The sequence below is a fragment of the Cyclopterus lumpus genome, chromosome 3 (genome assembly GCF_009769545.1).
Source record: "Cyclopterus lumpus isolate fCycLum1 chromosome 3, fCycLum1.pri, whole genome shotgun sequence".
Lineage (NCBI taxonomy): Eukaryota > Metazoa > Chordata > Actinopteri > Perciformes > Cyclopteridae > Cyclopterus > Cyclopterus lumpus.
This window is the reverse complement of record NC_046968.1, coordinates 11,503,326-11,516,484: the sequence shown is the minus strand read 5'-3', so window position 1 is coordinate 11,516,484 and position 13,159 is coordinate 11,503,326. Positions and strand designations below refer to the sequence as shown.

At 40.1% G+C, this 13,159-nt stretch overlaps 1 protein-coding gene across 1 annotated transcript; it reads right to left on the bottom strand.

Annotated features, from left to right (window-relative positions):
* Positions 1-2,248: 2,248 nt before the first annotated feature.
* On the bottom strand, positions 2,249-12,428 carry nae1 (nedd8 activating enzyme E1 subunit 1). The gene is made up of 20 exons (XM_034529471.1): positions 12,324-12,428; positions 11,823-11,926; positions 11,680-11,740; positions 11,543-11,573; positions 11,335-11,406; positions 10,949-11,028; positions 10,501-10,610; positions 9,953-10,062; positions 9,791-9,853; positions 9,611-9,674; positions 9,430-9,521; positions 9,227-9,286; positions 8,982-9,115; positions 8,739-8,814; positions 8,281-8,320; positions 7,628-7,714; positions 7,437-7,529; positions 6,749-6,863; positions 6,598-6,647; positions 2,249-6,484 (listed from the first exon to the last, which is right to left on the bottom strand). The coding sequence occupies exons 1-20, from the start codon at positions 12,371-12,373 to the stop codon at positions 6,375-6,377; spliced, it is 1,602 nt and encodes a 533-aa protein (XP_034385362.1). The 5' UTR covers positions 12,374-12,428; the 3' UTR covers positions 2,249-6,374.
* Positions 12,429-13,159: the final 731 nt, after the last annotated feature.

Genomic DNA, 13,159 nt, shown 5'->3' with positions numbered 1-13,159 from the left:
GTGTAACATGACACCCAGGTCTCGCAGGGGGGACATGAATCTCTGACCCCATCTGGAGATGCCGACTTCCAGACTCTCTGAAGGCCCGGCTGCTAATGGAACATGAATCCAGATGAATGGAGGGTAAATGTGTACAGACAATAAGCCAATTAACCCCTCCCCTGCCCCCGCCTATGTTGCCCCAAATAAAATAAAAAGCACAAAAGGAGAAGATGGCTAATCTATGAAACCGAAAGAGACTCCAGAATCAGTGTACGGTTTAGGGCATAGTGTGGTTACGGTTTGATGTCATTAGACCTTCCTACCAGCTGACATTCTGACTTTTCATTGCAGGAAACAGGTGATACTAATAACTCTAATCCCACAATGTTTTAAATCTACGATGGTTGAAGAAATGTTGATGGGAACCTCAAAAACGTAGTTTTCTGCCTCTGTCCTGACTCATTCATAATATTGGTGCACTCTTTCAAAATCTTGCATCATTGTTATCTCACGTGGCCCGCATGTGGTCCAGTTGCCTATCTTACAGATAGATGCACGCCGCTCACACACACACAACCACGGGTTAGTGTTGTTGTTAGGATGTTTACCTTTTAGTATATGAAAGGTTTAGCACAAACTGACACATAAACTATCTGACAATGCCCATATAAATAATGTTTTATAGTTAGATGTTATTTTCTCAGCCCAGCTCCACTTTAACAGTAACTGTATGAACTAATCAATAAACTGTGCAAATTTACAACTTTCTGTGTTGTCACTGACGTCGAGAAGGTTTCGTCAACAACTCCAGCTCAAATGATCTGAGCCCCTCTGTACTGTACTGCAATGTATGCATACTGTTTATTGCATTGCATTCCAAACATATCCTAAATATACCTTCAAATACCTTCCAGTTGTGGCAGAGGTCATTCCAAGGGTGTAGGTTTGGTCTCCCCGCCCCGCCATATAAAAAAAGGTAGTTGATATTATGTTAAAAAGGCAAACTTTATTAAAATATATTAACATTTGTGCAACTTGGAACTGATTTAAACATAATAACTGTAATAAAACCTTAGTTTGAATACAAAACAGTATTCTGCACCAAATAAATAATAATTAAATAAATAATACAATAAATGAATAAGAAAAGTTCTGCTAAGATGCCAATATACAGTAACAGTATATTCTATATCCAAAATATATATAAACAACTTTTACCCGTTGTGTAGTGAAAAAAGACAATATATATATTTTAAATAAATCTATCATAATTCGACCGTGCCTTGCCTCTGGCTGTGTTTTAGCCATTGCATGTTGTAGTTGGGTGTGAACTGGTGTTTTCTCCAATGCATTTGTTGTTACAGCATGATGGTGTGCTTTACTCGCTATGGCGATTAAAGCTTTCAATGGCATTTTTTTACTAAAACCATTTAAGCAGAAGGCTGGGTCATTCTTTTTTTACAGTGGTCTTTTTGATGGTTATGCTTTGACACACTCAAAACAAAGTACCCTTTTCAATGTAGGGCTATAATGCAGCCACAGATACTGATTGTACCACTTTGCCTGAAACCGTAACTTCTTGTGCTGAAGTTGCTGGACTCTGATGAGTTTCGGATCAAGCTGGTATGGTTATGGACTGTTCCCTAAAGAGCAAAGAAAACAGCCTAGTCTGCACGTGCACATTTTAATAATAATTCACTTAAAACAGGTAGACAATGTTAGCCATGATAATACACCTCAAAACAGAATCAATGTAAGACATCACGTTCCCCTGATGTTCCAGCTGCTGCTTCCTCAACCTGCACTACATCTGCACTGGATTTCTGAGTTTCCTGAATGCATTTCAAAATATTGCCTTAATGAATAAATGTAGACTATATATGAGTAGTATATGTATGTATTTTGAAAACAATTTAAAATATGTAGGGAATAGGTATAGGTTTTATGGAGCAGCCTTGTTTTTTTATTCAACATCACATAATTCACAATCCAAAATATTGGTGGGGACAATTGTGTCTTTCCCAAAACTTTGGTCGTGACTAGTCCCTATGGACTAGCAAACCTACGCCCTTGGGTCATTCTCATATCTCCTCCTCAATCAGTGGATTGGAAACCAAGTGTCCCATGCGTCTGTGTTACATGAACTCATTAACAATGAATCTGGAGAGCATATAACCATTAAGGTCTGGCAGCACGGGACAGCTCCACCCTCACAAACTCTGGCTGCCTCAAACTGCTGTACAAGTGTACATCAAAGGGAAACATGTAAAGTGGTACTCATTTATTATTTTTACACACAACTTCAATTTTCACTCACTCAGGCAAATCATTTGTATTTATCAGGTTTAATTGTAGATAGCTTTATACTCCTTTGCGACTGTTACATCGTCCGTGTCTTCCCTTCGTTTCCAAATGGGTCTGTTTGTATTGTGCATATACATTCCGTAGTCACAGCTCCATCTGTTTGTAGGAAGAATGGAGAGGCCCTCAGCAGACCCCTGAGAGGTTTAAAGTATGCCGGCCTCCTGCAGTCTCCAAGCAAACACACTGAATACTCCACTCTGCTCTGGCAGGCCGGTTTTAATTCAGCCTGGGCCTCATGAGGAGGTGAACTAGTTGGCACCCAGCCAGGTAAAAGGCTCAAACTAACAGCTAAGAGCCATCAGAAGAAATCACCCTCGAACCCCTTTCAGTCCTCTCTTTGTTTGTAAACCGCAACCTTTTATCCAGTGACAGGGTGTGACAAGGGGACATACAGCCCTTGTCCTTGTGAGAGATATGACCACCTTGCCACCTTTACCGTGCAATTTCCCTAAGATGACTCATCCAGTTCCCTCCCACCCCTTTTCTCTCTCGTTATTGCTTGAAGCTTTTAGGGAGAATCACCATTAGCAGGGTGGCCCTTCTGCAGGCTGTGCTTCTGATTTACTGATTGATTTTAGCATTAACGATCAGCCCTCCTTCCCAGTAACCCGAAACACACACGCACACAAGTGGGGACGCACACATTATCTATTGTCAGACCTCTCCTGTGGCTTCAAGATAAAGTAGTTACGAGCTGGGCCTGGAAGCTGAAGTCTTGATAATGAATGGATGCAACAGAGGAGGCAGAGAGAATTTACATCCTGTTTCTATTAGCGAAACATTTTTCTCCCCCATTCCACCTTCACAGTAAAACTCATTGCCTAAGAAAATCTAAGAATCATATGTAGAGTTAGTTGTCGCCCGTGTCTTACAATGACACATTTGGTTGACGAATCGTGAGTTGCTTTGGTTGTGGTATGATTGGCCTTATATGAAGTACAATATTACAGAACTGGATAATAATCTCTTCTGTGTTCCCTGTATCAACCCAATTAGTGATATTTAGAGGTTGCACTGACATCTTGTTTCTGCAGCCCCAAATTATGTTTAGAGTGAGACGATGCAATGGTATGACCAGTAGCTGGTGGCTAATGGTAGCTGACTTCATAAGTATTTTTAGCATGAAGCAGCTCTTATTGTTACTAATAATTTAAACCAAGCCTCCCACTTTGTGTTGCTTGTTCAGGAGAAACATGAATGTACTGAAGGTTTGTGTCCCCAAGTCCTCACCTACCGGCATGCGATAGCCACCAGGCTAACTATGACAAGAGGCACATGTTCCACAAGTTTAAAAGACATAAAACACATACGTACGCCTGTACAGCACAACATGAACTTAAGGATTTAGAACCAGTCAATTTTAAATGACGATAAAACCGAAAGGATAAAAATGAAATTAGGAGCTAAAAGATATTGGAAAAGAAATTTGTTTTAAAAGTCAATGTGCATTCATATGTTCATGACTTCTAAGAGGAAAATAGTAACCTCATGGTAACAAACCACAAACCTGCTGCTTACAGAAACATGACATGTATGTACGCTTGCCGAATTACATAACAGACACGTTTCCCTTTTTTTGTACCGCCTGAAACCGGAATGTCTATAAGCATGACTACTCTGACACCGTGCAACACTTTAACTCACAAATTGTCTGGTATTTTTCATGCAAATGCCTTCTTTACTTGCATTTTAATTAAAAACTGTATTATGTGCAACTTTACATTAAATACAAGTATGCATTATTGATGTTGTTTGTTTTGTATTTTACACTTGATGCAATATGACAAACTTCATGTTTCCAACTTTTAAATCTATCTACCTTTTATACAATCATGCGTGTCCTCTCCCTATATCCTCTTGACTTTGTTTACCATATGAATACTTCAATAAAACGCCCCACAATGTTTGCAGCAGACCCTCTTGGCCTGTTTGCCTCCATGTAATCTCTTGTCAGTATTCATCCTAACAAGAGTGAAGGTTACAGGAGACACACCAGCCCCATAGTGGAGCAGATGCAGTGCAATGACTGAAGCCATCCTGTTGTTTGTAAAATGGTCAGCACTCAATGTTAGATGTTGACACAGCTGTATACAAATTGTCTGGAGGCACTAATCAAAATTAGACCGTGTGCCCTTCCTGCAGTCTTGAAGTCACATGACGAGAAAGAACCACAGAGGGAGTAGATGTTAAACAGCTTAAAAGTTAATCAAAGGATCTTCAGGAGTTTGAAGGGGCTTACAAGCAGTGACAACTGCTATCGGCCATGTTTATATATTATAACAATGAAACTCCTCGAGAGACAAAGATCTTCCTCAGAGATGTCTTTGCTCAAATAATGTAATATTTAGTGTGTTTTAAAAGGAAACCCTATTCCCTCAGTCTTTCATGGAGGGGGACACAAACCCCGGCAGGGTTGAAACCGCACAAATGAAGTTATTTTTGCAGAGGCATAGAGTTGACATTATGTACAACATGTTACTGAACTTCTTTTCAGTCTTTGATTTAACAAAAAGTAAAGCCATCTGTTTTGGCCTCATAAACCTGGCACTACACGATAATCTGAAGAGGCAGTGGGTGGATGGAGGGACACGTGATAATCCATCAAGTCAGCGGACGGAATCTTCATTTAGGAAATGGCCAGAGCACTTGTTGGCAACACGCTCTATCCCCTCTCAGACGAAGGGAGACGGAGGGTGGGAGTGTGTGCGTGAGAATGGGAGACAGATCGCTGCATGGGGAGAGCCGGGGGGGATGAAAGGAAAAGATCTGCACAGGGCAAATTTCCATTCTGCCAAAGTCTGAATAAAAAATAAAAAAAACAAGACAAACTTCACCCTGCCCAACAGTTACATCACAATGACCCTCATAACATAATTCTCAAGCAGGACTCTGTGCCGCCTATTAGATCGTTCTCTGCACTTTAACATCTATCGAGAAACATCGTTTTTTTGTTAACATCTCACAGCGGTCAAATGCAGTCTGTATCTAATGGTCAGGAGTTGGTCACTGAACAGGTATGTGAAATAAACTTGGGAATACATGTTCAATAGTAATAGTAAAAGATGAAAGGGCGCCCTCTGGTGTTGAAAATACGAGCTTCTCAAGAAGCTCACGCTCGTCACCGAACATTCATTCAGGCTAAATGAGTGTAATCCTTGTTTCAACTACTATTAAATAAGTCACACCTGAACTCCAAATGTTTACCAGACGATTTGAAGCCAGGTGCAAATCAAAACGTTGTCCGGTGAGAAAGGGACAAATCATTTTTGCAGTCATGAATGTGTTTTGAGAGTCAACTTCCCTTTTGTACTAAAAATAAATCAGGTTCAGGTTAATTATCCAATGTTTTATAGCAACGCATGAGTTAAAACACTAAATACAGAGTGTTGATTTTAACCAAAAATCTTCCACCTCATTCCAAACACAATAAGAGACAGTTGTGACTACAGTAAACAAAGTGCTGCTACATTGTAATATTTCATCCATTTCACAAATGAATATACTACATGACTAGAAAAGTTTGAAAAAAAATAATTCTGATTTCTCCCTTCAAGAACTTTTATGAATCAGAAAAACGCATGATGGGCGATAAAGACTCGACCTCCGAAGTCCAGCATGAGAAGCATTTTGAGTGCACACATTTTGGCAGTTATCCCATTCAAATGTTCTTACTTTCACTTTATAGTTTAAATGTATTAATGTAAGTCGGTCTTTTGTTCGGAGCCCAGGAGGGGACAAGGCAGTTTTTTTTATTGCAGACAGATTTAGATGTAATAAGTTGTTGCAGCACGTCCGCAGCATGCATTTAGCAGCACTGATTTAATGTCCGGAGACCAATCTCAAAATAAAATTTGATGAACCTTGTATACTGGTCTTCTCCATAATTGGGATTGTTTGTTTTTTTAATTGACATTTTTTTTGCAAGGATCTCACAAAACTACTGCAAGTCTTTCTGGACTCCGTCCTTCTGATCTTGCGCCGTTTTCTCTAATAATTTCTGTCAGCAAACTCAGGATCCCCAACTGTATTCACAACTGTAAGGTAGCAGAGGTCTGTGACATTGCGTTGTAAATGAAAGTGTTGTTGAAGGGCACAAACTGGTGGCTGATGATCTTGATGGCCTCTTGAGCAGCAGATCCTACAGAAACCATTGAAAAAGAACATATAAACATCTTGGATTGAGCAACACTGTTTAGGTGAGACATGCCTCGTCTTAGGTTCATTAATTTCTGAAGAGAGACACAATATTACCTCCCAAAAATGCTGCAACTGTGTGTGGCTCTGCAGCACCATATCGACAGCTGCAGACGGGGTCATAAAATGTTTTAAAAAAAAGGTTAATAATTATTTGGCACAGTCTGAATCCCTCTAACCATTAAATCCAACAGCGGCTGTAACTCACAACTCATGAATGTAATCGTCTTTGATGTTGACGTTGAGGCTGTACTCCTGCAGTAGGCTGTTCACGCAGAGCTTCAGTTTGCTGATGTCGTCCTCCACCTGGTAGTTATAAACTCCTAGTCAGAGAGGACATGTGGGAAAAGAAATGAGTCTAATTAAATAATTGTGTTTCTGTATACTGGCATTAGGAGGAATGATCTAGAGTAAAACAGCCATTCCTTAAAGAAAGAAATAGAAAACATGTTTCCTAAATGCCTTCGGGCAAACTCCAAACATGTTTCTCTTATGTGGAGCCATATTTTTTCCATTTTAGGCAGAAATGAATTAAATGGTGCTCTGTGGGATGTTCAAAATTGCTGGTATTGTTTTCATAACCCAACCCTGATCTGTATTTCTCCAGAACTTTGTCCCTGACCTTTTTGGAGAGAGCTGTTCAGACTGTGGGGCCTTTTAGAACAGCAGCTTGTGTACTGAGATCATGCGACAATTCGAGTGTACACAGGTGGACTTCATGTTTAACTAATTCTGTGACTCATCATAGCAAAGGGGGTGAATACATAGACGCACCTCTTACAATCTTTTTGGGGGGTGAGTACTTTTGCAAGGAACCGCACAAACATTCTGCAGGGTAAATTTAAACTGATATTTTACATTTATTAAAGAGAGAGCTGTATAAACCTTGGCTTTACCTGGGTAGCGGGAGTGCTGCTGATAGAAGCGATCAACAGAGCGAAGCATGAGGTAGAAGACCATCTCGCTATCTGGATTGTCCATGCTTGAGGCTGAGGACACACAACCATTGTTAATAGGCGAATCATTTAGTAAATAAACAAGACTGAACCGTTTTATAAATCAGAAAGTAAATAAATCTCCAACTTACTGATTTCATCTTTATTTACTGTATCCACACTATATTCTTCAGCCAGAGATCTGCAGCGCACCACTCTCAGAAAGGATGAATTCTTACCTAGACACCGACACCGACGGTTAGCAATGTACTTATTGCAGGAGCAGCATTAGAGCACATTACGTTCTACTTGTATGCAGAGCGAGTTATCTCAAGTCCAGAAGGGGCATACAGCGACAGCTTTACACGTCTTAATCTCTCCATGTTCGGAGAAATTAAAACGTTTGAAGTCAGAAAAGGCAACACGACTGCATGATGGCAACACATGACAGGCATGGTGCTTTGAAGAGCTGCTAAAGTATTAACGCACGCGTGAGGCAGTTGTGATTCATGCAGCATACCAATCTGTGTACACACGTTTGTCAAAAAAAAAAAAATCCTCAGTGGGTCTATTTATATGGATACACTAATGACCATGAATAATTGGCTCAGGCGGTGTAATTAAAGGCTGCATTATTTGAAGTAGAGATTTATATTCCCCAACGTACTTATGTACTCTGCATCTCAATATCAAATATTTGCCTCTAAAAGCACACAATATAGTATGTAGTATCAGGTGGAGATCATATTTGTGCGCATGTAAATATACCCACTGAATAATAACGTGTATACTTTTTAATACTTACAGAACAGTTTGACGTCCTTCTCAGAGATGCTCTCTGGTGGCTGGTGGAAAGTAAAAGTAAGTTCAGTGGAACTCCTTTAGTCAAATACATTGAGTCAGTAGCACAAGGCCATGAACTGAGTATTTCAGCGCAAAATGGAATAATGCTATAATAATTTAATACGACCACAGCTGCATGCTAGACACAAATAACTGAAATAACAGACAATTTTGTTGTAGGGGCTGTTTTTTTTTTTTTCAAGAATTTTCTCTTGACTATCATTTGATGGATAGATGTCCATATATTAACCCTCTAAGCAGCCAATTGGTAGCCTTTAAATGTAGAGAAGCAACAACAGTAATATGGTCACATTGTTTTAAAAAAAAAAAGTTGAGTAGACATTAATTGATTGAAATAAGCCCTCTATTGTTTAAGATTGTTTCAGACTAACTTTATTCAGCGACAGTGGAATAACCTACCTTTCCAATAGACTGCAATAGACATTCTACATGTTTAGAAACAGCTGCTGCATCCTGCATGGCCTTTTCCCTGTAACTGAAATAAAACACAGAAATTAATAACAACACAAACCTACATTATCAAATCATAATCTGTTAGAAGGACATAGAACCACATCAGAGAATTTGTCAGAGTACTTTTCTGTTGCTCATATGTATTTTGCAAATCTATCTCCAGTTAGCACCCTAATGTTTCACACTTACACATTCTGAAGGTTGATGAACTTCTGAGAGTCTGCGATCATATCTGGGATGGTTCCCCGTACAGGTAGGCTACCATTGCCTTCATTGAGAGCAAACTCCTTGACAGCTCGCAGCATCACCCAGAAGGACGGGGTCTGGTTAACACGCACCAACACAACACTCCACACTTCAAAAACTACTTTTCTGAAACTATGATATAACAATGTGTGTATTGTTAATAAAATGGCACCAGAAAAAATAAAAACCTGGGATGTGACGTCGTTACACTCCTCGCTATTGAAGAGGTCTTCAACAGTACTAGGAATCTGTGGAAAACAAGAGACGTTACACGAGGAGTCTCACTAGACTTGACTGTCAACTGTCACACGATAGAAAACAGACTGATTGGGGGGGTGAAAGGTGAGATGTGTTGAATGGGACACAACCAAGAGTATTTGAGATCGGGCACCTTGGTTGGATTTAAAGCAGTATTGACGTTCTTGATGGCTTCTTCAAAGTTTTCCTCATCCTCTGGGACACCGTTCTCCTTCTTCCGGATGCCTGAAGGAAAACACATCACATATAAAGTCACGCCCCACAGCCAAGTCACTGAGCCTATAGGCAAACACAATCCGGAGGTTCACAGATACCTTCCCGAATAAACTGTCTGAAGGCCTCTTTCTCCTTGTAATTTTTCGGTGGTTGAAGGTTGTGCTACAATGACAAAAATGAGTGACATTTTATTGTACAGCAACACACACAAAAGCAGTGTGGCAATCAGTGATTGAGTATTTGTCAGATTTGGGGAGGCCAAATAAAACATGCTGTACCTCACTGAGCCATCTCTCCAGGTGCTTGGCAACAATGATGATCCATGGCGTGTGACTGTGATCCTGCAGATTAAATAAAGCATGAAGTACTATCAGTTGTGTGAAATGCAGTTTAAACTGACTCATTTCTATAAACAAATGAGCTGAACCTAAAGAACTCACCTTCTTGTCCATGCTGTCGAGGTCGTAGGACTGAATGTGGTTCTTTAATTCGGCAAAAGGCTGGTTTAACCTCAGGTCCTCCAAGGCATTGTCCGGGTGGGATTCAATCACTGAAGAGAAACGCATGGTTTGCTGTTGTTGTGAAGGCTTTAAGGGACTTTATTACTTCTATTATAGTATTTATTAGTTTTGCTTTTAAAACGTAAAGATTGTGAAGAAAAGAAAAATACTTGTGAGGTTAATTTCTGTTTCATGTTCTGTGTCTTTCCTGTCTTAAAATAAAACATTTTTAAAACTTCTATTTTTACATGTAAACTATGAGCCAAAGTGAAATCACCAGGGACCAAAAAGTATGGACACAGGCAGATATGATGTGAATACTACATTAGACTATAGGGGGTAACTTATGACACACAAAGTAATGCATTTGCAATTTCATGAGTTCATGCTAAACTGTGAACTCAGCCCTGTATCAATTATACCGGTTAAAAGATGATTGAATGTGTTACAGTGTCATAATATGAGAAGTGAATTGCTGTTTAACTAACCTGAGTGCTCCTGCACCACCAGTCTCATGTAGCCGATCAGGCCGTAGCTTTTACACACTAGGAAAGGTACAGAGGCACTCCACAGAACGGAGTCCAGCCTCAAACATGTGCTGTTGGATGTCGGAGAAAATACGACAAGTTTATTAGACTGAAGATAAAGCAATAACAAACTAAGCCAATTTAACAGTAGACAAATATGGCAGTGCAACATGGTGGACTAAGAGGACCCCATGTAGAAAAATAATTAGTTAGTTAATTAGTTTAACTTTAACATATTATTTCTGCCCTAAATCCCAGACACTGTTCCTTTAACATCAAACCCAGCCAAAGTGCTCGAGGCTCCATCCATGATGGACATTTAGATATTTCTTTGAAATTATACTAAAATGTTTAATTCAGCATACAATAAAAAGTGAGAGTGAAGATGAACTATATATATATATCATACCTTTCTGGCAACTGGACCCCAATGACTATAGTAAACCTGTTGAAGAACTCTGGATTGTTGTCCAGAAGCTTGTTTGGACTCTGCGGATGTGACACAATATACAGAGGGATGCATCACAATCAGAGCAGTGACACTGATCAATTAATTTACATATTTACACAACACATGCAGTATTCAGAGGCTGCACATTGGTGTGGTCCCACAGTCCAAAGATATGCAGCTTAGGAGTAATTGATGACTCTAAATTGCCTGTCGGTGTAAATTCGCCCTTCGCCCAATGTTAACTGGGATCGGCGCCATCGCCCCGCAACCATGAACAGGATCAGTTTTTCAGTTTTCAGTTCATAAAATATGTGGCATCATGTCAAACCTTAAACAATACCAACCTCCTCAACGAAGTTTCCAGAGACATCACTGTTAAGTTCTTGTAGCAGCTCAGTGGCAGCCTGTGCTCTGTTCTGCAACATTACAACTTAAGTCAAAAGGCGGCTTTATGAATCACCAAGGAGGAGCGATGCAAGATGGACAATAGCACAGGAATTTGTGCATCTGTGTGGGCACTAACGCAAATTAATTTACTTGGGCAAAACATACCTTTCCAATGCTGTTGTTGCTCAGGAAAAAACTGCAAGACAAAATCAAGAGGGTCAACCATGAGCACCCAAAAGATTAAATTCAAGCTCAGGTCAACTTAAAAAAAAAATACAATTAAAAAAACAATACGGACTTACTTGTTTCCCACATCTTCCCCAGAAACTGTGTGTCCATCGACTATGGTGAATGCTCCAATACCTGGCAAAGAGATCAATGAATTGAATCAGAAGGATGCTTTTCATCAGCTCCTGCAGCATCATCACAGCGACATCTGTATCACCTGGAAGGACCAGATTCTTCAGTATTTCCGTCCCAGTCGCAGTGGCATTGATGAGACACACGTGTGCACTCTCCAGTGACTCCTGACCGTGGTCACCCCACAGTCTGAAACACAACATGGACAGGTGTTGCCACCTAGTGATACAACTCACCCTGCACCGCTGTAAACACACCCAGCAAGGCGTGCACTGCATAGAGCTTCTACAGCACCAGACCGCCATTGTTACACTCGTATACCTATCCAACACAATGGGTGGAGGGTCACAGGATGTCATGGGACAGGCTGGTATCCCTGAAGGACGAGCGATCCCCCCAAACCCTTTGCATTCGCCTGCCAGCTAACGTGTTAGCTCACCGATGCTGCGTTCACCATAACGCAAAGAGCAAGCTAGCGCTGGCTAACGTCGGCACTCGTGAATGTCGCTGCCGGGACCTCTCAAATGGAAAGCCGCAGGACATTTAGCTAAAGGAAAAAGAAACCTACGCTAGAGTTTAAATGTACCTGAGTTGCCTGTCGTATTTCTGTTCTTTGGAGGCTTTGGTGGCTGCCATGGTATCTTTTCAATTAGTGGAGTCTACGGACGCATTTGAACTTCCTCAATGGCAGATTCGACACAAACATACCAGTGTTAAAATCCCGCTGCGCACTTTCGACACGAATTCTCACCTATATTTGGGAGACTTTGACTGGCATCCAAGTTCAATTATAATATAAATATTGTGTTAATAATAAGGGAAGAGAAGCACCCTCAACGGGAATTAATGAATGCATAATAATCTGATATTGTACTGCCTTTCCATAGTCAGTTAATTTGGACGTTTTTAATTTAAGGAGTGAAACATATCCCAAACCCCAGATAGGCCTATTCAGTGTGAGAAAAGCAGCACATCCTGACATTGAAAAGTTAGAACCAGAGACTTTTTAGAACCATTTTGCCTTCACCAGGGGTACAGGCAGCCCCATTTGAGAACCACTGTTTTAAAGGGTATATCAAAGATTTAAAACAGCCGCACAAAACAACGACGAAAATAATATAATTATAAATAAATAGTATTAAAGCAGATACTGTTCGGTTGTATGACCATTACACGTGTAGTTTGTTTTGTGTAATTTTTCTCTCTAAATGTGTATCTCTAATCCATGATCTGTATTGATGATGTTGTCCAATTAGTAGCTGATCAAATATTTAATTATAATTTTAGTACAGAAAATACATTATAACATGTCATAATAGTAATCATACATAAAGGACTGACCTAATGCAGCTAAACTTTAAAACCTCAGACAAGTGTAAACTGTGTGTGTGTGTACGCGTATGTGTGCATGTGTGCGCGTCT

What these genes read in the sequence shown, in the direction of transcription:
- nae1 (XM_034529471.1), bottom strand. Translation starts at nt 12,373, where the DNA reads ATGGCAGCCACCAAAGCCTCCAAAGAACAGAAATACGACAGGCAACTC. An exon ending in GCAACAACAGCATTGGAAAG is followed by an intron (nt 11,407 to 11,542) that starts GTATGTTTTGCC and finishes GTAATGTTGCAG; the next exon opens with AACAGAGCACAGGCTGCCAC. An exon ending in AGTTGCAGCATTTTTGGGAG is followed by an intron (nt 6,485 to 6,597) that starts GTAATATTGTGT and finishes TGGTTTCTGTAG; the next exon opens with GATCTGCTGCTCAAGAGGCC.